The sequence below is a fragment of the Sciurus carolinensis genome, chromosome 2, assembly GCF_902686445.1.
Source record: "Sciurus carolinensis chromosome 2, mSciCar1.2, whole genome shotgun sequence".
NCBI classification, from domain to species: Eukaryota; Metazoa; Chordata; class Mammalia; order Rodentia; family Sciuridae; genus Sciurus; species Sciurus carolinensis.
In genome coordinates, this window is record NC_062214.1 from 135,343,820 (window position 1) to 135,364,948 (window position 21,129).

The 21,129-nt window shown below is 37.2% G+C and overlaps 1 protein-coding gene across 9 annotated transcripts in view; it reads left to right on the top strand.

The window, feature by feature from the left end:
• The window catches only part of Npas3 (neuronal PAS domain protein 3), an 829,271-nt gene that overhangs the window by 694,896 nt on the left and 113,246 nt on the right, over positions 1-21,129 (top strand). For all 9 annotated transcript variants that reach the window (XM_047540503.1, XM_047540505.1, XM_047540504.1 and 6 more), the window contains one exon: positions 9,650-9,824. In XM_047540503.1, the coding sequence (XP_047396459.1) occupies positions 9,650-9,824 (175 nt within the window). The remainder of the gene's footprint in view (positions 1-9,649; positions 9,825-21,129) is intronic.

The following is a 21,129-nucleotide window of genomic DNA, read 5'->3' on the forward strand; positions in this document are numbered from 1 at the left end:
AAAGTAAGTTCAAAGTGTGGCAATTATTTCAACCTAGGTCTAAGATAAGACAATGTCTCTAAAATACCGACTTGAGAAGAAAAATGAGATGTGACATTTCCTATAAATGATTACTCAAAATTGTTCTTCAGTATTTAATGGAGGAAAATGTTAGTGAACACCAGCATAGATCATTTAATTATTGAAAGCAAAATCAATCACTTAGCCTTTACTGAGTCCTCTACCTAATGCTTGCCCAATGCCCTAGGCTTAACTAAGCACAGTGGGGTACCACCTCTGCCTTTATAAGATCCAGTACAGTTAGGACCCTATTGTGTCTTAAGTTTCTTCCATCTTTCCATCTAAGCCAACTCTCCTTTCTCATTCTCTTGTTTGTGTGGAGCCAGAATGGGAGTCCCTATCCCAGATACTTTTGGTTCACAATCATCTCTGGACACATCCATACCAGTGTGGGTCATGGACTAGCAATATCAGTATCACTTCCTAAAAATGCAGAATATTTGGGCTTTAGCCCAGATCAGTGAAGCCAGAATCCCTGGAAGCCTGTGACTGTCCATTTTAAGGAAATCCCAAAGAGCTTGGGAGAAAACTCAGTCTCAATATTCTAATATGCTCACATCACAAATTAGTCATAGACTACATTGTGTTGTGATATATTTTTGTCATCTCATTTGACTTCATGTTTGTCTTTCTTCTTCAAAGTAGATGGTAAACTCCTTGGGGGCAGAGGCCAGGTTTTCATATTTCTTTCTATCCCCTTAGCCCCAAATGTAGCCTTACAAAGAACAAAGGATTGATAAATATTTGATCAGATGATTGATTAAGTCTGTAAATTTGGTCGTTTTATTCTCCAGACATCCGTCTGCTTCTATGTGTTTTACTCTCTTTTACCTCTTCTCTCCTTCACATCATCTTCCTGGTATTCTAATACTTCATGCTCTAGTCCAGGGATTCTTGGGTCTGCAGCAGCACTGTCCAATAGAAACATATTGTGAACCACATGTAATTTAAATTTTTCTAGTAGCCACATTTTTAAAAGCAAACAAGTGAAATTAATTCAGTCTCACATATCCAAAATATAATATGGTTTGTGTTCTTTTTATTTTGTACTGTGTCTTTGAAACCTGGTGTTATTTTACACTTCCAGCATATTAGAATTCAGAGTAGTCACATTCCAAGTGCTGAAAGCTATGCTTAGCTTGTGGCTACCATATTAAGGGACAAAGCTCTTGAGAATATTCATGAGTAAACAGCATGAGTGTCTAAAACCCCTAAAATAAAATGCCAAATTGTATGTGTATGTCTAGAGTACTTTTCTGGTGAGACAGAACAACAGGTTCTCAAAAGAGTTTGCCCCTCCACCATTCCACCACCACACTTCCCTGAAAAATATCTTAAAGAACACAAGCACTGCGTTTAGCCTCTGGAATGACGCGTTTCTTTTGACCAATTTTCTCTACTTGCCAGTTCTATTTACATTCTCTATTGTAACAAGACTAACTCACAGTCTGTTATTAAACAGTTGTGAATTTAACTTATTCTTTTAAAATAGCACCTAGAGAGTGCTCAGGGTGTTGACTTGCTTCATAGAAAATAACCTCAAACACTACCACAGTTAGCAGTTACAGTAACCAAAATAAAGTAGCAGTACAGAGCCCTTTTTCTTATGGTAATTTACTACAAATGAATTATACACCAGGGCCATGGTGTCCACATGACATTCAAGAGATTTCCAAGATTTACTTAACTATCTCAACAGGGAAGATTCTAGATGTATCAGTAATTGATCACAGGCACAGAGAATTTTATACCTCCTTGTTCTTCTCATTGGATTAGCTCCCAAATGTCCTGACATGCGCTAACCATTCACTTTCCAACATTGCTGAAATAGTTTTGCATACTTCGTGGTTTTCTTGGATGAGATTTTTAAAGACCCCCCCTCACAGATACATGGAAAAGGCAAGCCAGCTATTTCAAATATAGCAGCTGTGGCATTTACATAATGCACTAGTCTGAGAAACCAAGATGTCAACTGAGCAAGATACTTTTCTTAAACATAAAGACTTCTTGAGGTGTACAGAGAAATTGTGGTTAAACCTCTAGTTTTACTTTGTTTTCTTCTTCTCTCTCAACAGTGTCACTAAACTATCATGACTGAACTCATGGTGAGGGCCAATGTTGCCGATCTTCCATCATACAGCAGCCCCTTTAAAAATGATCAGGAGTGATTAATTGTAGTATCCATATGCATTTTAGTATTTATTATTTATGAGATTATTATTTTGTGCATTAACCATATCCAAGGTGTTAGACATATAAACCATGATGTTTTACTGGGATTAGAACAAAATAAAATCACCCTATATAATTTTCAAAACTAAATGGAAAAGTCAACTTCAAATTATCATAGTTTTCCTAAACTAGTTAACATTCTTTACAATACAGAGACTGTCCACTATTATGAATAATTACAATGTACCAATAAAAAATTTAGGCTAGAGAGGCTGTTTAGAATCAAGGAAAGATTTACATTTCAATCTTATAAATATTTTCTTGTTCACATGATCAAAAGAAGAAAGAGGACAAAACACTATGAGACTAATAAAAATAATTAAACAAAAACTGAGATGTATTGATACTGAAGTCTGGCTATGCATAACATACATCTCAATGTGTATCCAGATTTAAATGACAAATATTGAACCATGTAAAATTTGAGGATAATGGATTAACTATGCCAATATCAAGTATTTTATGTTGATTGGTCTCCTTACCATCAAGGTAATGAAGTGGCTTTGAAAGTGACAACTTATTATTTGTCTGATCTTCAGAAAAGCGAGATTGACTTCAGTTACTTATGAGATTAATGCTTCATTCTTGGCATCATTTCACTTTTTACTATGATGTAACCTCCAATGGCATCCTTTTTCTCCTTCCCAGCACTGTGATAAATACTAAAAAGTTGGCCTTTCCTGCCCTACAGACACTTTAAAACTTCAAAACTATAGGAACCTTGTAAAACAAGGTTTTAAAATTTTCTGATTTCACAAATCCCTGGGCTCGTTCCTATGATGTAATGTCCCCACAGTATTAAGGCATTCTCTGGGTTTTTCTTTTAACTGGTGTCTCTTAATGAAAGAAAAAGGATATTGACATATCAGAACTATTCTAAAGTCTCTGCTTCCATAACATGGCCTGTGGAAGTATACCTGAATCGAGATTTCAAAACATTTTAAATACAACATAATTTATTTACTAGAAAAAATATTGGAGAGGCTTCAAAGAGTCCGTAGGTCTATTTTACACAGACTGTTTCTATAAGTATTTAAACACATTCTATTAGATTCTGAGTGTGGAATGACTGACCTAATACTTTTGAATATTTACTAATCAGTGTTAATTACTGCCTGATCAGGAATGACAGTGTTAAATACATTGTTGCAAATAACTGTGCCCAAGTTCAAATCAGGATCTTCAATTCACTCTTTATGGGCTCTTTCAGCTCTTGCATTCCATTTCTCCAACCATCTCTTTTCCTTTTTCCTGAGAACTAGGAGAACCCCTGGAATGATCTTCTGGTACTTCTTAACTGAAGTTCAGAAGTGATTATAAAGTATGTCTTTGGATGCTGTTTTTGCAAATTCTCAAGGCAGCCACTCCAGGGGTTATAGAAAAGTATATAAAAACAAAAAATAAAATGTAGTTGGCCTCACTGACTCCCACAGGAATCGAAATGTTTATTTCTGAAGATAAAATAAACACACGATGTGGTATCTTTTAGCTCAGCTTCTTCTAAGGGAAATCTCTGTTAGCATATCTGTAAAAAGAGAGTGGATTCGTTTTCTTATTTGATGACACTGAAAGGATTTTTCATTCTACCTCATCGTTCTGATATAGAACCTTTCTTTCTTCTTGTTCTACTAATTTATACACATATTTCTGTAACAGACCCAATGCTTTTATGCGTTTTTCTTTAGATAAGTCAGCAAATACATAGAATGAGACAGAGCAGTAAAGAACATCAAGTTTCTGTCAAAACAGTTCATAAATATTCAGCAGAGTTCTGCAATATGTAGGAAGTTATGAAGATGGCATTAAGATACCAGTAAATCCAAAGAAAACCTATGCTAATCAAGCTATCGTATCTTATTATATTTTATTCTTATCACTTTATTATCCTTCAGTAACACAAATGTGACCCCCAAAAGCTACACATTCTAACCTGCTATGGTGAGATAGAATTTCCACCTGATCCTGGGTCAGGATTTTCTAAGTAGGATGTCAGGGCCTCCTGGTGGATCTGAAAGCCTTACCTAGTAGTTAGCTTTCTAGGGCACTTACCACTAACATAGTCCTCTCTCAGGGATGACCTTCTATTCAAATATAGTTGGCAGCACCTGTGTAAGTGGACCTAGCTGCAAAAGGACACCTGAAAAGGGGCTTAACCAAGAGGACCTCAAGTCCTTTCAAGGTCCTCAAGAAAAACAGAACAGAAAAAAAATCTATTAGAAGGTTTAGGGCATTCTACCTTAAATAGCAGGTTTTGAATGACCTTTTTTAGTTGATAAAAATCAACTTTGTATTATTCCTAAAACTGAAGTACTTTTAAAGAAATATCTTAAAAATAGGTTCTATGATCTTTCTGTATAGAAAATTCCTCTTAAGTGGTTCTAAAATGGAGATGACTTACAGTATCACTGCTTATTCCTCATTTTTACCAAACCCTTTCAAAGAGGGACTAAATTCAATGAGTTGCACTGTTAGTACATTGCCATAGTTAAAAAAGTATTACTAACTCCAGGGGACCAAGCAAAGGCTATTGACATGCTTGCTTGATGTATGAAAAGACAAATTAGTCCCCCATCCTATCTACCAGCAGGGTACAATGACCGAACATGGAAAAGTCAACTCAAACCACTGTATAATATATTACTTTTTTTCCCAGGAAACTTCAGAGTTACCAAATCAACTGTGTCTAGTGTGCAAATGACATGCAAGCTAACAGACTGTGAAATAAATTTGAGGAAGGCCATGTGGTTTAGTGTAACTATAGGCAATGCCAGATGGCACTTGTGGCTCTGGTTTGGGAGAAATCTATGGTAGCATTGGATGGAGAAAGCCAGGAAGAAAGAGTTTAAGCAAAATGTTGTTTCTGGATATGATTGTTTATTGCTATCTGCTGCCATGTGTTCTCAGCTATTTTACAATATACTAAGCAATGCAAGATGCTCTTTTAGAGTGACTCAGCTGTAGTAAAGTTGGACCTAGGGGGTGAGTTTGGCAACAGTCACACTTCTTTGTCCTTTGTGTGCTGGGGAAACCATTCAAAGACCCATGGGTCTGTTTCTTGAGTTTAATAAACAGAAAGTGGAATTTTTAAACTATTGTATAAAGTGATTGAATTTACTATAAAATGAAGAGGTTTTCACATTTACTTTAGAACATAATTCACACTAAATAGAAAAGTACACTATTGGTGGGAAAAGGAGGAAGCTATAGAAATCATTGTGAAGGCTTAAGAATAGGACCAATAATTAATATCAAATAAATTTCTACTTTTGGTAACTTGAAGAGAAAGTTAGAAATAATTTTTGTGGAACTGTGTTATAATTCAGATGAGGATAGAGGGGTGTGGAAGTTGGAAACTAACTAGCTAAACAGTTTTGTCAGAGATTGGAAACAAAATGGGATATGAAAGATGGTCATAATTTTTTAAACAGTTCCTTAAAATCTGCATTTCCCAGTATTTATACAATTCTGTCCTCAGGTAAACTCAGTCGGAGTCTGTAAAAGAAGGTGTAAGTCTTAATGCATCTGGTAAAGATTTATTGGAAATGAATATATAATGATGTTACATTGTAACTCATTTTATAAAATAAATAATGTTATAAAAATAATGTCATTAATAATATTTTAAAAACAACTTAAATGTGCTCAAAACAAATAAAGAACAAGCAGAATTGTTTTCAGGCCTAAATTCCCATCCTTTATTCATTCAACAAACATTTGTGATAGACCCACCACCTACAAGGAACCAGAAGTTTTGGAAGAGTTAGTAACTGGGGATCTGAAAGTACTTAATTAACACTGGATTAGATTCTATTTATTTTTCCTACTTGAAACTAACATGAAGTAATGACTCTTCATCAAGTAAAAAGACTTTCAGTCTTACTTTCTGTAGTCTATTTTTTGGCACAGAATTAAGTGACAGGAAATATGATTTCTAGTCTGACTTACCTAGTTAGTGTTCATTTGAGGAAAACAAAAGACAAGGGTTAAGTGAGAAAAAGTGGTGGACTGTGTGTGAGTCAGCTGGGCTTATAGCCTTGTTTCTGTCTTTACACAGCTGGATGAACTTGAAAAAGCATTTTAACTTCTCAGAATTACAGTTTTCATCAGTTATATGAGGGGATATTAATAGATGGTTTTTAAGTTCTCTTTCAGTTCTAAATTTTAATTAAGTGGAATCAGTAAGAGAAATGTTGAAAGTGTTAGATAAATGTGTGATGTGGTGGTGATGACGTGATGACTGGAGGTGAATACTGAGTAGATTTTTGTCTACCCCCACATCTATTTTGGCTTAGTACATGCCCTTTTGTGTTCCTTCCATTGGTCTAAGAGTCCAAGATATCCGGAGCCCTGGGGCACTTGTCAGGCTACCTCCCTCAGCTTCCTGCCTTCATGACACTCCGTATTCTCTCCTGCCAAGAGTGCAACTGAAAGGGAAAGAAGCTCACAGGTCCATACTTAGCCTCTGTGACTGCAAATGTTGCTGCCTGAGAAGTAACAGGTCAAGTCAATGGACTTTGAACCACTTCTGTCTCTACCATTGGCCTTTTCCAATATGCAGGTTCTCCTGTGAAATGGGAAAAGTCACGCCAATTCAAAATATTATATGAGAGTTTATCAAAGCAAAGTATAGAAAGTACCTGCACAAGTAGGTGGCTGCTGATACTGTCATTCTTGGAGTTAAGGTTCAAAGCACATGTCAGCCCTGCCATATATCCTGTTTAAAGTGATGTCCCAAAGTGATGTCCCAAACCCCAAGTTACCTTGGAATATACATTTGTGTGCCATCCATTCTTATCAGTCAAAAAGCAACAACGAGAGCTGTCATTTTAGAGTGTTTAAGTCTCAGAAAGGGACTTCCTCTGCCTGGTTTCATTGGATTTTCATTGTCTGTGGAGCAGCAAAATAAGTCCTGTTTTCATGGCAGCTCTCAAGGCCCATAACTTACACCAGTTCTAGATTGCCAGTTTTAGACTAGGAAACCGAAGCCTAGGAAGTTAAGTGAATTGTCCAAGGTCACACAGCTGAAAAGGAAAAGAGTGTGATCTCAAAGTCAGATCATGTCGCCAATTATCTTGTGCTTTCCACTAAACCATATGGCCTTAACTACAGGAATGCATGAAGACCATGACAGTGTCAAATTCTTTGTACCAGCCTATCAATCAGTATTCAGCTCTGAGATGTCTTGCTGGGGGAATCTATGAGGTCATTGGAAGAGAGAGTCCACAGCATGCATAATGCCATATGGCACATTGTGACTTAGTCCTTCTCTTCATGTGCCACACTCAAGACATTGTTCTATGGAAAGGAAGTTCCTGCACATCAAAGCAGATCAGGTTGTGGAAACGGCGGGCTATTCCTCTTCTCTGTAGACTGGCATACATGAATATTCAACAACCAGGACTCCTTAAAAATCTCTTTTAGATCCCACTTGTCCTGCCATCACAATCTGTGGTCTGTGCCAAAAAACACTTTGAAGTATTAAAGAAAACCATTAGAGTTTGAGAAAAGTGACAAAAAATATTTATGAAAGTGCCACAATTGGACTCCATGTAAAACGAGCGGCTTCCTCATATTCACTAATCCCCAAACAAAATAACTATCAAGAAATATTAAAACACACATTTTATTAGTTTCATTTAATTTCTTAATTGCTCAAAGTCAGTTTACCCATTTATTGCTGTGTGAAGTGCTTAGAGGCAAGGCACACATTAAAGGGATTATTTCCGTGTAATCCCCCCCTCCCAGAGGGTCGGAGCTGATCACTGTGAATCCCGATGTACTCTCTGCAACAATACCAAGTGGAGGAAGTAGGTATTGTGAAATGATAGAGTCAATAGTGGAGTAATACAGTGGGAGAATGTAATTTAATAGCGAGAGAAAGTACCTCATTTTCGGTAAAAGTTAAGTGAGCCTTTTTCAGGAATAGCTATTAACCAAACTGAATTTAGCCTCCTCTTTTTCTGGCTCTACCTCTGTTAATTGATAGATGTTGAAGATGTGTAGCCTGTTAAGATTTTAATCAAATGGTGTCTGGCAGAAGATTTGATCATCTTACTGGGACTTGGAGTTCTGAGGGTAATAATTGCTCTGAGTATTTCGCTCCCTGTGACAGTTCGCCCATAGCCAGCTTTCCTTCTGGGCAGCAAAAAGAGTGCAAGCACTCAGGTGGAATTTGGAGGGATGCTGGATATTACACAGGAAAGGGAAAGGGATATGAAGTAGGAAAGGCTCTAGGTAAATATTCACCAAGAAACTTGTGACAATGTGATGTTCTGGCAGCTTCCATGGCACATCATAGCTGGCCTGAGACCATTACACCCCAGAAGACTGGGAAACCCATTAGTGACCTAGGAGAAAGCTTTTCCTTGTCCTATTGCAAAAGCACCTCTCCCTGTTCTAACACCTAACCCAAGTATGTTACATTAGGAGCATTACTGCTATTCTTAGAAAGAGCTAAAAGTTAGAGCTTTGGAAGAACTCAGAGGTAAAGCCAATCCTTGCCCCCTGAGACAGCATACGACCCAGATACAGGGGTCCTGTCTGACAGCGCTGAATTGGGAGGGGCCTCTTTTCTAACAGTTCATGTTCATTCTCTATGCTCATAGTCAGCCTAATTCAAAGAGTACACAAAAGAAAACACTTTTTAAAAAGCCCTCAAGGAGATTTGTACCATGTATTTTATTAGATTGAAGGCAAAACAAGCTGATACCAGCAGAAAAAAAAATGGCTGCTTCAGACCCCAGCTGACCTCTTTTGCATGGAAAATTCTCCATATGATTACAGTGCTAATGAGTAATATTTAATGAAAACATTATGCCTTTGCATATATTTGTAAGCAACACTCCTTACGTTTAAATTTACATAGAAATAAGAGGGTATGTATAAACCACATCCTGGAAATCTGTGTATTTTAAGGAAAATACTCATCTGCTATCTCTGGCTTTTTCTATAGCTGTTTTTATACAAAGCCCAAATTTCTCAATAAGAAAACTGTAGAATTCAGTCAATCATCCAGTTGACACTGAACATGCAAGTATTTGATGATGCGTGGATAAAACAGCTGAACGCAAGGCAGACTTGTCCACATTTCACAGGATGTTTTGGTTTTATGCAAACAACAGTGTATGAAAGAAAAACTGGGCTAAACAATTGCTAAATAAATACATGAGAAAAAAAGTCTTTCACTTTCAAGTTCAAGAATCCTTAAGTATTTGAAGATGAAGCCTTCGAACAAGAATTGCTTCTAGGGCCTGAGTGTTTCCTTTTCTGCTCAGAAACTGAATCACTGTGGTGCTGAATTTGAACATGGAAAAGCCTGTGACACCTTTCTTTCCCACCCTTTTTCTTCCCTCTCTAGGTGGAGCTGACAGGCAGCAGCGTCTTTGACTATGTCCACCCTGGGGACCACGTGGAGATGGCAGAGCAGCTGGGCATGAAGCTCCCACCTGGGCGGGGTCTCCTCTCGCAGGGCACAGCAGAAGACGGGGCCAGCTCAGCATCTTCCTCCTCTCAGTCAGAGACCCCTGAGCCAGGTGGGAATTCAAACCCAACTTGTGGGTTGGTGGGCAGGACCTTTGCTGAATGAGTGTGCTCAAGGCACCCGTGTGAAGAGACTATAAATAGGTCTAAGGGTATTTAACAATTCTGTGCAGCTTTCAGTCCCAAGCAGTAATTAAATAAGGAAGAGATTTGAAAATAAGGAGACATTTTAATAAGTATAATCCAGAGATCTAATTTCAGTTGAACAATACATATAGAAGGTACTAGTTCCTTTAGTTTCTCTTTCATATTACTAGAGGAAAGCTTCTGACCTGGAACACCTTCTTCCTTTTATTGTTACCATGGCTAAGTGTAATGCATTTATTTATTATTCAGCAAAATCCGTGGCAGAGGCGTTTTGAATATTAGCTTGTGGAGAATTAGAAGTATTAGAGATTTGCAGAAATCTCGCTTTCTTTTTTTTTTTTTTTTCCTTTTTTTTTTTTTAAGCATCAGAAGGTACTTGAAAGATGTGAACAGATAAATTAAGGCTAAAAAGAAAACAGAAATGGCTACATTTTAAACTGCCTTTCCACCCTCAGTATTTAATTAGATCAATTGTATAGAGGAATGAACAGAGGTGACATTCCTCATTGGGATTCCTTCCAGGACTCTTATAGACTTTGCATTCAGAATGTTCCCATTTTCATTGTGTTGTACTGATGATAATTTAAGTATTAGGGGAAAATCCATTTATAAATTAAACAAAATGACTTGATATCCATCAGTCCCCTAGTTCATCAAGCTGTTCAAACACGGGGAAGATTGGCTGGTCGGCCTGGGTCTTCCGAGAGCGCTGGTAATTAGATCTGCGAAGGATTTATTCTTTGCTGATTGGGGCTTTAAATTAATTGAAGTTCCACATTTGTGGTTTTGTCCTTTTTGTACTTTTTTAGAGGAGATATTTCATATTCTTGTGTGGTGGAGTGCTTGGCCAAGCAGCAGTGGTTTAAATGTTAATTTTTCTCATGAGAAGTTTAAGATTTTTAATGAATCAAGGCCTGATTTGAAGTGCAAAGTTTTATTTGCTTACTTGGGAAATTATTTTTGCACTCTTCAAAGATGCCTGTACTTTACTTGATCTGTTGTTTTAAAACAGATTCATAACAAAAAAGCATTTATTAAAAAGAAAAAGGGAGAAAAACTGTATTAATATTAATATTAAAATAACTCTACATACTTCCAAGGAAATACTTTAATTTGGCATGCCTAGAAATAATCACAATATACTTGTTCACACAGAAGGAGAAAAATATATTTGCCTCTTTGGGAAATATTTTAATTCCATCTAGAACCAATTCATGTTTCCTCGTTGAAGTTGACTGCAATTCCTAGGGCATTCATTATTCTGGAACATTGATGAGCATCCTTTTCCAGTTATCCCCACACATGAGAAAAGAAAAAAATTAAGTTTACTCTTGACCCTTTAAAAATGAGAATAATTTTGTCAGGGAAAGTCATACATTCTTATACCATACCTCACTGATTTTACTGAACAGATATGCCAGTGAGATAATTGGGACTGTTTTTCAGTCATTAGGTTGCTCATATCTGGGTGCATTTGAGAAGCAGCACATGAAAATAGTTTTCTACACTTTCATTCTGGAGTTGAATGGAGGCACCTTGATTCCTCACAACTCAAACATGTAGCACAAAATAATTTAAAAAGGAAAGCATTGGAAAAGTGAACTTTGTTGCCCCGAATCACAAATTTCTAAGTTCAGACAGATCTTTCCAATCCTTTAGTTCAAATTCCAACATAGGCAAGCAGTCCCTCTACAACAAAACCAATAGGTGCCCATTCTAGTCTGTGCTGGAACCTGTCCCTGAAAGAAAGCTCATGAATTCACAAGGCTGCCCACCTCCATAGCCAAGCAGTTCTGATACAAAGTTATTCCTGATCTGGAGCCCAACCTTCTTATCTACAACCTCATGTCCTCTGGAACTGTGTTTCAGACTTACTCTCTCTTCCCTATCAGAGCCTTTCCAATATGTGAAGTCAGAGACGTTAAATCCTGCCTTCCTCGTGTTTGCAGGTCAGATTGTGCTAATTCTACAACCACTATTGGCTGCTGTGTTTCTGATGGTCTCAGCACTCCAGGTATCCTACGCTGGCTGTACTTCAGTTTGTTGGTGACCCTCTAAAAATATGATCCTCAGAAGGGTCCTCCAGATGTACTGTGAGGAGTACAAAGCTTAGAAGGACTGCCACTTTTCTTAGTACAGGCTACTAACCTTCTGCTAAGGCAGTCTAATGTTGACTCAGGTTCTATGACAGCCAGATCACCTTGTCAATTTATAAGGAGCATGATGCCTCCCAAATACTTATTGAGGGTAACTTGGCACTTGGAGGAGACTTTTGGAGAAAACAAATCCACAACCTATAAACCAGTTCTGCTAGGGCATCCTAGACTGGAATCAAAATAAAAGAGCAAACCCAAAGAAATATTTTAATATAAGAACTCTGATCAATTCCATGCCTCTGAGAAGCACTAGCATGCATAAAACTAGTTACACTGTTAAATCTCCATTTTCACTTATTATTAATCCTGAATAATGGGAGAACACTTATTTCCTTCAACTGTTCCCTTCATTTCCTTCTGTAGAGTTACTTTATCCTTTAACATGAGGCCTGATTAAAAGGAATTATATATTTACTTGGGCTTACCTCCCCTACCTCTCCTACCTTCCATTGGCCTTCCAAACTAGGGAAATTGTGAACTCAGCTTTCTATATCCCTTAACAACTTGGGCTCATTAGCTACATTTTTGTAAGGAAGGACTCTTCTCCTTGATGGTGAGCGTGGTTCTTCCCATTAGAGAAAATCAAGCTGTCTTAGCCTTAAAAGTCTGTGGTATTGGTTATTTTCGATCTTTGGCTTAAAAAAGCAATTAGATTGACTACTCAAATACTGAAAAGCAGCATAGGGTGCTACCTTGAATGAAATATCTTCACTAATGCAGATGATCGCTCCAAGGGAATTACTTTAAAAGTTCATGTCAGGCACTACATCCCAAAGCTGCTTATGTTTCTTAAAAGCTGAAAGAATTTTAACAAGATTTCCTAATTCTTAATAACATGAAGGAACATTTTTTAAGACTGTTGTTCACTGCATCATAATCTTTTAAACTCTGATAAAATACAGATTCCTTTTTACATCCTGGTGTAATTTGGTTGGAGAAGGGATATCGATATATGGTTATTATGAAAATGAAAGGACTAGTAGGTATGGAATTTTTTAGAAGCCCTGATGTGTTCAGTGTAGCATTACTAAATGACTGAAATCTAAATAACATTTGGCATTATAATAAAAGGAAATAAGTGACTAAACCAGACTAAGAGGCAGTGATACTGTGCTATAATAGGAATTCTATTTCTTTGAGCTGCCAGCCTTGTGATTGCCTTGTCTTGAATCAGTCTCAAGATAATGGGGGGAAAAAAAAGATCTGTTGACTTGGCAGCAAACTCAGATAAATATTTTATATGTATGCACTTTTACTAATAGATTAGTAAATACATTATTTCTTTTAAAGAAATCTTAAGTCAAGCATTGGAAAAATAAATGGACAGCCTTGTTTTAAAAGTTCTGAAGTTCTGTAAGTGCCTCTGTAAATGTAGAGCTAACCGTTTTGGAAGAGACTGCTTTTCGCTGACCTGCAGGCAGCCATTTCTCTTCTCCCACGGGCTCTGGCAACATAGGGAGCACAGACCCTCTTTAACGTGCTGTTTGGATGGTTCATTTTCTTTTTTGTAGATCTGCTTATATCTTTTCATTACTCTTAATGATTCTGCAATATAGAGATTATGAGTGCTATCTTCATGTTTTCATAAATCTCAATGCCATGTCTTTTAAATGCTGAGTAAACAGAAAAGCAGCTCTTTCAAAAAATCCTGCAGGAACTAAAAAATCTCCCTATTTTGAAGGCAGAGAGTTGTCATAAAATTGTTGTGTTTTTACTCCTGCTTTCTTCTTAATAAAACAGATTTTTTACAGTTATAAAATTAATTCAGATTCATTGTGAAAAATTCAGCGAATACAGACAATAAGGGAAAAAGTTCAACCAATATCTCACTACTCAGATATAAGCACTATTAATATATGTACATTTCCTTCCAGATTTTGCTTCTGTACCCCCATCTCTCTCTCTCTCTCTCTCTCTCTCTCTCTCTCTCTCTTTCTCTCACTCACATGCACACACGTGCGCACATGTACACACACACACGTCACACGTGGTGGGATTTGGGGAGTTTTTTTGTGTATTTTACTAAATAAGATCATAACATAACATGCTTCTAGTAACCTGCTTTTCATTTAACCTCACAGGCATCTTTCCCTGTCATGTTTCTCACTTCAAGATGAAATTTCCTCCCTGTCTCCGGAGGTTTGTTTCCCACTAGCTAACAATCAGCTCCCGCCTACCGCTGTCAGGAGTAACATACCTGGGCCCTGCTTTGGAGGGAATTCAACTAGGACAAGGGGTTCTTGCAGCTTATTGAATGGGTGTGAACTCATAGGGGGAGAAATCAATAGTGCACCAGGATTTAGACAATTTAGCAAAATGTATGAGACAGTACTTTGGGTGAAGAATAACGATAGCAGCATGGTTAACCCATTGGTCGTCTCAAATACAGGTTATCATGTTTTGTCTGAAGTTTCCAGCAGACGCCAGCCTGTTGTGTGAGGTTAAGAAAATCATTATAGTAATATGGACTTTATGCTAGCACACCCATTCTATGTCCTGAAAGTTTTAAAAGCAAGCAAAATTAAAACAGTAGAATACTTACCTATATGGAAATAATCTGCATTTTCTACTTACACCTCTAAGCTGTGATAAGTTTGATCAACTTTTGATTCTACAGGAACAGGAACTCAATTCTCTGCCTTCATTAGACAATATTCACCATAAATTATTTAATTAGAGAAACAAATGACTAGAAATAACAATAAAGAATGTAAAAATTCATCCAGAGGATCAGATCAATATTTTGATTTATCTAGAGGATCAGATCAATATTTTATTTAAAAAAAAACTACATGGATATGAGATCACATTTATGGGTGAATTATTTACCATCTGGTGTACAGTTGGGGGGTTGTTTGATTTTTTTTCTTGTATTGGTTCAAGTTTCCTATCAATGAACTGAATTTAGAAGATAGATAAGGGAAACCATCTTACTAACCGCACATCCAACCCCAGTCCCCAGACAATGTGACTGTATCTACAGCACTTTCTGCTGTACTGCAAATGTCAAACAGAAGGTGTAATGGATTTAATATTAGCGCTGGCCAAGGTGTTGAGGGAGCTGTTAATAATGTCACTCCAGTTATTGATCTGAAGCCTTTAAAAATCAGAGAAAAGTGAGAGATCCCCTATTGGGGAAAGGCATACAGTGACTGGTTTTTATTGCCAATATATTTCTACATATAGAGTGGCAACTTTCTGGAATTATGTTACCACCATTAATCTCCCTGAGATTTTTGGAGTCATTATATGATAAGATAATATCATGGAAACTGTTCTGCATGCTAATGCTAAAAGATTGAACCAAATCTTTTAGACGTAAATACAACTTAAAAATTTGCATGGGGGCTACAGTATTCATACAAGTTGTCAAACGTTAGGAGGTTATTAGTATAGATTTGTTCTTGATGATAATATATCTACTGGAAGTATAAACAACAAACTATATAGTCACTTGGATGAGCTGAACTCTTCTTTTGTCTTTCTAAAATTCTGAATATAACCCATACAGTAACTAAGTTAAGATAGAAATGGACTCTGTTCTTACAATTAGTGCACATTTTCAGGAAACTGCTAATCTTTACATCTGAATGGCAGTTCATGTGCAATGAAATTCCTGCTTTCCATAGTCCCCAACTAATAAATGAAATTAAAATGTATAATTTATGTTGAATGTTTATCAAACTGCAAATACACCTTTAATTCCTTTTCATATTCATTCAACATAAGCAAAGATAAATCCATCAGATAATGTACCACAGTGATCTCTGATGGATTGAATATGAAATGCATCTCTACTGGGGTTGCAGCAGGGATCTGAACCAGTTCACAATTCCACCCCCCACAACTGGTCTGACTCCTGTTAAGACTCAGGTGCACATGGACATGGCAAATCTAATAGAAAGCAGCCCAACCAAAACTATTCTTTTCATCACCCAAAGAAATATTTAGTCATAAACTCAGCTTTTATCCAAAACTATATATTCAAAATTATTTATTCTCAGCTATGTCATAGTTGTTTTGAAATAAGAATTACCTTCTTGCCAATCCTGAAGATGATGCACACATTGCAAAACTAAACCAATACCCCAAGGACTGCCTTGCCAAACTTACAATAATTCCTTTGCCTCAAAAAAGCTACCTTGATGCAGTACTATTTTTTCATGCAGAAAGCAGATCATTTTAAAATGTCACCCTCACCCCAGTTAAGCTAAGCAAGATCACCTGAACTGCCACCAAAAGGGAAAATACCGCCCCCCGCCCCGTTCTTTTCTTAGTGCACAAGTCCCAGGCACACTCATCGCCTTAATTTGTATATGCTCATGCTTTGGTGTGTTGGTCTGTGCGTGATAACACTTGCAAAGCAACCTTATAGTTCAAGAACCTTGCCTTAGGGAACTAAAGAAAAATAAGGTAAAATCTCTTCTTTCCACTGGACTCTCCTGGCCCAGTGCCTGAGCTATGCCCTTCCAGGCCAGCTCCCAGAATGCACAGGCATCCTTAGGGACCTCACACCTTGACCTGTGAAAATCAGCATTGGTTACTCAGTGACAGAAGGGCAGTCTCCCTTTTGTTCCAAGAACAGATGTTGGATCTCAATATAGGTCTGCATGCCATTCTGAAACTAACTTCCCCTTCCAAAGTTTAGATCACAGTGATTGCATTTCAAAAAAGTACAGCTTTTTATATAAATTTTTATATAAATGTTATATAAACAAATAGTTTGAATTTGTGAATTAATTTTATGTCTATTGAATTTATATATGTATTCAATAGGATAGTAAATGACTGTTCAATAATAGAAACAAAGCCCTCTTATCAAAATACAAGCTAGGTTTATTTACTTTATATACAGCATTTTCCCCACAAACCTTCCATTAAAGGTTTAGGAAATCAAATTTTTTAAAATCCATTATTTTTAAGTTTTCTTATGTAGCTTTCTAGGTCAGAATCTTGACTTCCTTTTTCCTATAGTGATAAAGAGTACATTTTTCAAGTTTCTGAAACAAAACCTAAGAAAAAGTTGTTAATAACTATCCATTTATATATCTATACATATGTCTACATATATATGTGTGTATATGTATATATACATATATATATATGGTTGTCTTTGTCATTGGATAATTAAAATTTATCGATTTTATTTGTATAACTGTTGCCTTGAACAAAGTACGAGTTATTTGCTTTTAATACATATCACTGCACAGAAATTTCATCCCTGTCCAAATTATACCATTCTGAATTCCTCATCTGCACTAAACAGCAGACTTACAAAGGATCAGTTACCTGGCATTGACTGAGCTTTGCAGGGTGCACAGATCTGAAGAGGCAGAACTGGCTGGAAACCATTTCCACCCCTAGTGAGCAATTTACTCATGATTGCTTGGGGAAAATACTGGAAATATTGCTTCTGTGTAAAGTTTGCAACTTCCAGTTGTCAGCTCTTTGCCAAGCAGTTATTCCCAAGTATAGCTTTAGAAGCAAAGCATACTCAGGCCAGTGATAATGGTGGCATTCATACCTTACTTGGTGCAGGCAGAACACAAAAATTCCTACTAATTACAGGAATTAATTCATATCATATCCCTCTGAGGCGGGTCAGTTTGTTATCCTTGTTCTACAACTGAGGGAAAAGCGATGGAAATTCTAAGTTGCTTTCCCAAGCCACACAGGTTAGTTTTAGCAGCCAAGATTAAACTGAAGGGCGCAATATTAGAGTTGGAGTAGGCAGGAGGCCTAGAAACTGGATAAAAAGGGAGATAGGACCCTGGTAAGAATCAAACAGAGGAATTTCTTCCCAGGAGATACTGAAGTCCAGAAGAAACCTAATTATCCCCTATGAACATATTTTGTTGATCTATAACATCTTTTGTTTTTCAAAGTAAATCTCTTACTTGCAAATAGAATCACCCATATATTACTTTGCTTTCATCCCTACATTGAAATTCCTTATGCTATGTCAGTTCAGTCACAATAAGTAGCATCTGAATTAAACAAACAAAAGCCCTTGATCCACATTTGCTGTATGACACCCCAGCCAGGAGCACAACCAAAATAGTCTCTGTACACCTGGCCTCTGCTCGGCCTCAGCCAGCACCAGGCCAGCCCCTGTGCAATTTCTCTAGGGTCTTTCTTCCAGAACCAGAAAAGGAGCAAATAGAGTGCTAGTGTCCATCAGGAGGCCGACATGACCTCTTGGAAGTATCCACTCACAGAATACAATCATGGTTGCTTGAACCCATGGGAAACATTGCCCAATTTGTTAGTTGACAAAATTAGCTTGAGAAGAGGGAAGAATATGCCTCTTTTCTCTAGCTGTTACTAAATAGATTGGATTTCATTCAAGACCTACGACCACTTGACCATAAAGACTGCTCCAATTACTCAACAACTCTTCATGGAATGTCTGCCATGTGTCAGAGAGTATATGAAACACTGAGGAAAGAAAGGTGGAGCTCCCTGCCTTCCAGGAGCTGACCATCACGTGAAGGGAAAGATTAGTATGATGTAGGGGTGTGGGGACAACAATCAGGGCACCCTGGAAGACAGGAGGGATTGCACTGGAGGACAAGTTGGCAGAACTCACTCAGATTTAGAAAAAATGTTTTGACACTCCCAGGCATATGTAGACCATAACTATCAGCAACTTTGGTAGCATCATCAAGAGGTTTGGGGTTTTTTGGTTGTTGTTCATTTGTTAATTAGATAGCCTAAAAATTGCCTAACATTGGGCCGACTGCATGCTAGGTTCACAGGAACATCAGTTGCTCTGACTTGACTGTTCCTTGTAGGAGTGTTCTGAATGGGCGGGGCCCCCAAACAGCCTCCTTTCCACTTATCTGAGCCAACTTGACTAACTGAAATTCAAGAAATTCTACCTTTGAAAAACTATACTATTTTAGCTTTTTCTACTCCCATAATTTGTTGCAAAGACTATATATAGAAACATTAACAATGTATTCATAAATAGCTTTTATTATGTTTTACCTAAATGTTCCAATTGCAAAGAATAGGCCTGTATAAATAATTTATTACTCAAAATGACCCCAAACAAAGATTAGAGAGGATAAATGACTGGCTTCATATCAGAGTAGATTATGGATCCAGAATTTGGACTCAGTCTCTGTTATTGTTTTGAATACTTTGCTTGGTAGTTGCTGACAACACAAGAGGTAGATTTGCCCTTATGAAATTGATTATTGTCTGCAGGTGTATACAGTCAACAGCCACAGAGAAAAGGAGACAGTCCTGCTCTCCTCAATTGTGGCATACAAATAGCAAGTGGTAAAGAAGTCAGGGAGTAGTTCAGTGATCGGCCTGGTTTTGAGGAGAAGGGATGATTTGCATACTGTGCCTGAAAACCCACCTAAGGGCAGAGAGGTGGAGATCATCCTCTAAGAGACCCATCCTGAGAAGCCAGTGGGATGAGGGGAGGCAGGGAGAAACCCTATGTTCCTCACTGAAGCAAGGGTACTTGCTTATCTACAGAGGGGACAGATTGTGGAGGAATTGAGGTGCCAAAGTGAAGCATCTGATATTGGTATGTTGAGTTCTAAGTATCACTCATTAAAGAGAGCAGTGATCCATTGAAAATATTAGTTTATCACTTATCTGTTTAAAAATACCTCACATTTAGAAGGATCTTCCCTAAGAGTCATATTATACAATTCCTCCTGGACTCCTGGATTTCTTATGCAACCAACATAACTGTTACTATGCCATGGTTGCTCTCCACATGCTGCATACTCTGCTAATCCCATCACATGCATTACTCTCATCATTCCTCACAAAATACCATGAAGAACGTACCATTATTTCCCCCATTTTATAGATGAAGCATGAAAAATAGAGCGAGTTTCTTAAAAATTATAGACGTCTTACCAGTAAATATGTGGAAATTCTAGGGTTTGAATCCTAACAGCCTGGTGTCAGAACCCCCATTCCTAACCATTCCTCCAAGGTGCATCTCAATAGCCCAACAGAAATACCTGTCCATCCCCTGCCTGAGGCCACCAGTTGGGGGCGCTCACTATCCTTCCCAAGCAGCTCTGCCTACTGTACTCTTCCATGCAACATAGGTAACTATGTTCATTGCACTCGATATTGGATCCTTTATTTTTGAAAAATGTTCAGGTTGGGTTGAATAAAGAAGACTGGAAAAAAATAAATCATTTGAGAGGCTGTTTCTATAACCCAGAAGTGAATGAGTAGATCTTGAGAAAAAGACTTATTGAGAGACCTTTGCAAAGAAAGAAATGATTTAGAATTAAGATAATATTTAGAAAAAGGCAGAAATGTACCTTGTGGTTAGTCTTTAGCCAGGAACTTATGGTGAGTTCTCTAGAATTTATGCAAGTCTTGAATTTTCACATATGATTAGGATTAAGAATAATACATCTGTCCGCTCTCACTTTTTTATCGATTGGTAAGAAGATCTTGCAACTTATGAAAATTACTAAATTATATATACTATTGATCATGAAATATTAATATATGTTTTCTCAAAGTTCAAATCTGCTCCTCTTTATGTTTTATTCAAGTATATCCTGTGCCTTTGTTAAACTGTCAGTCCGTTGGTCAGTTCTTCTCACTTGTCAAGGTATGTTCTAGCCAAATAAAAACAGTACTAGCACTGACAAAATTGATGGCTTCAAAAATAATTAAAACTCTCTGTGTCTAGTCATCTCTTTATTGAATAGAGCAAGTCTTTATTCAGAAGGGGATCAAAAGTATAGAAATTGATTTAATTGATGATACAAAAAAACTAAAATATGATCAATATTTAGGGAAATACTCTATTTCACAGAACGTGGAAGTATAAAAGTAACACAAGTTCAGTAGTTTAGATATGTAAGACATTCACTTATCCTTTTGTTCATTCATTTCTATACTCGTTCAATCATTATTTATTACATGTGCATGGGCCAGGCTGTCTGGTTCTTGGGTAGAATATTTACCAAAAAGTTCCCTGCTCTCACAAATCCCCTGCCAAAAGGTGTCAAAAAGTTATGTTGAAAAATTCAGTTTATAGACGTTTCATTTTCTAACTAGG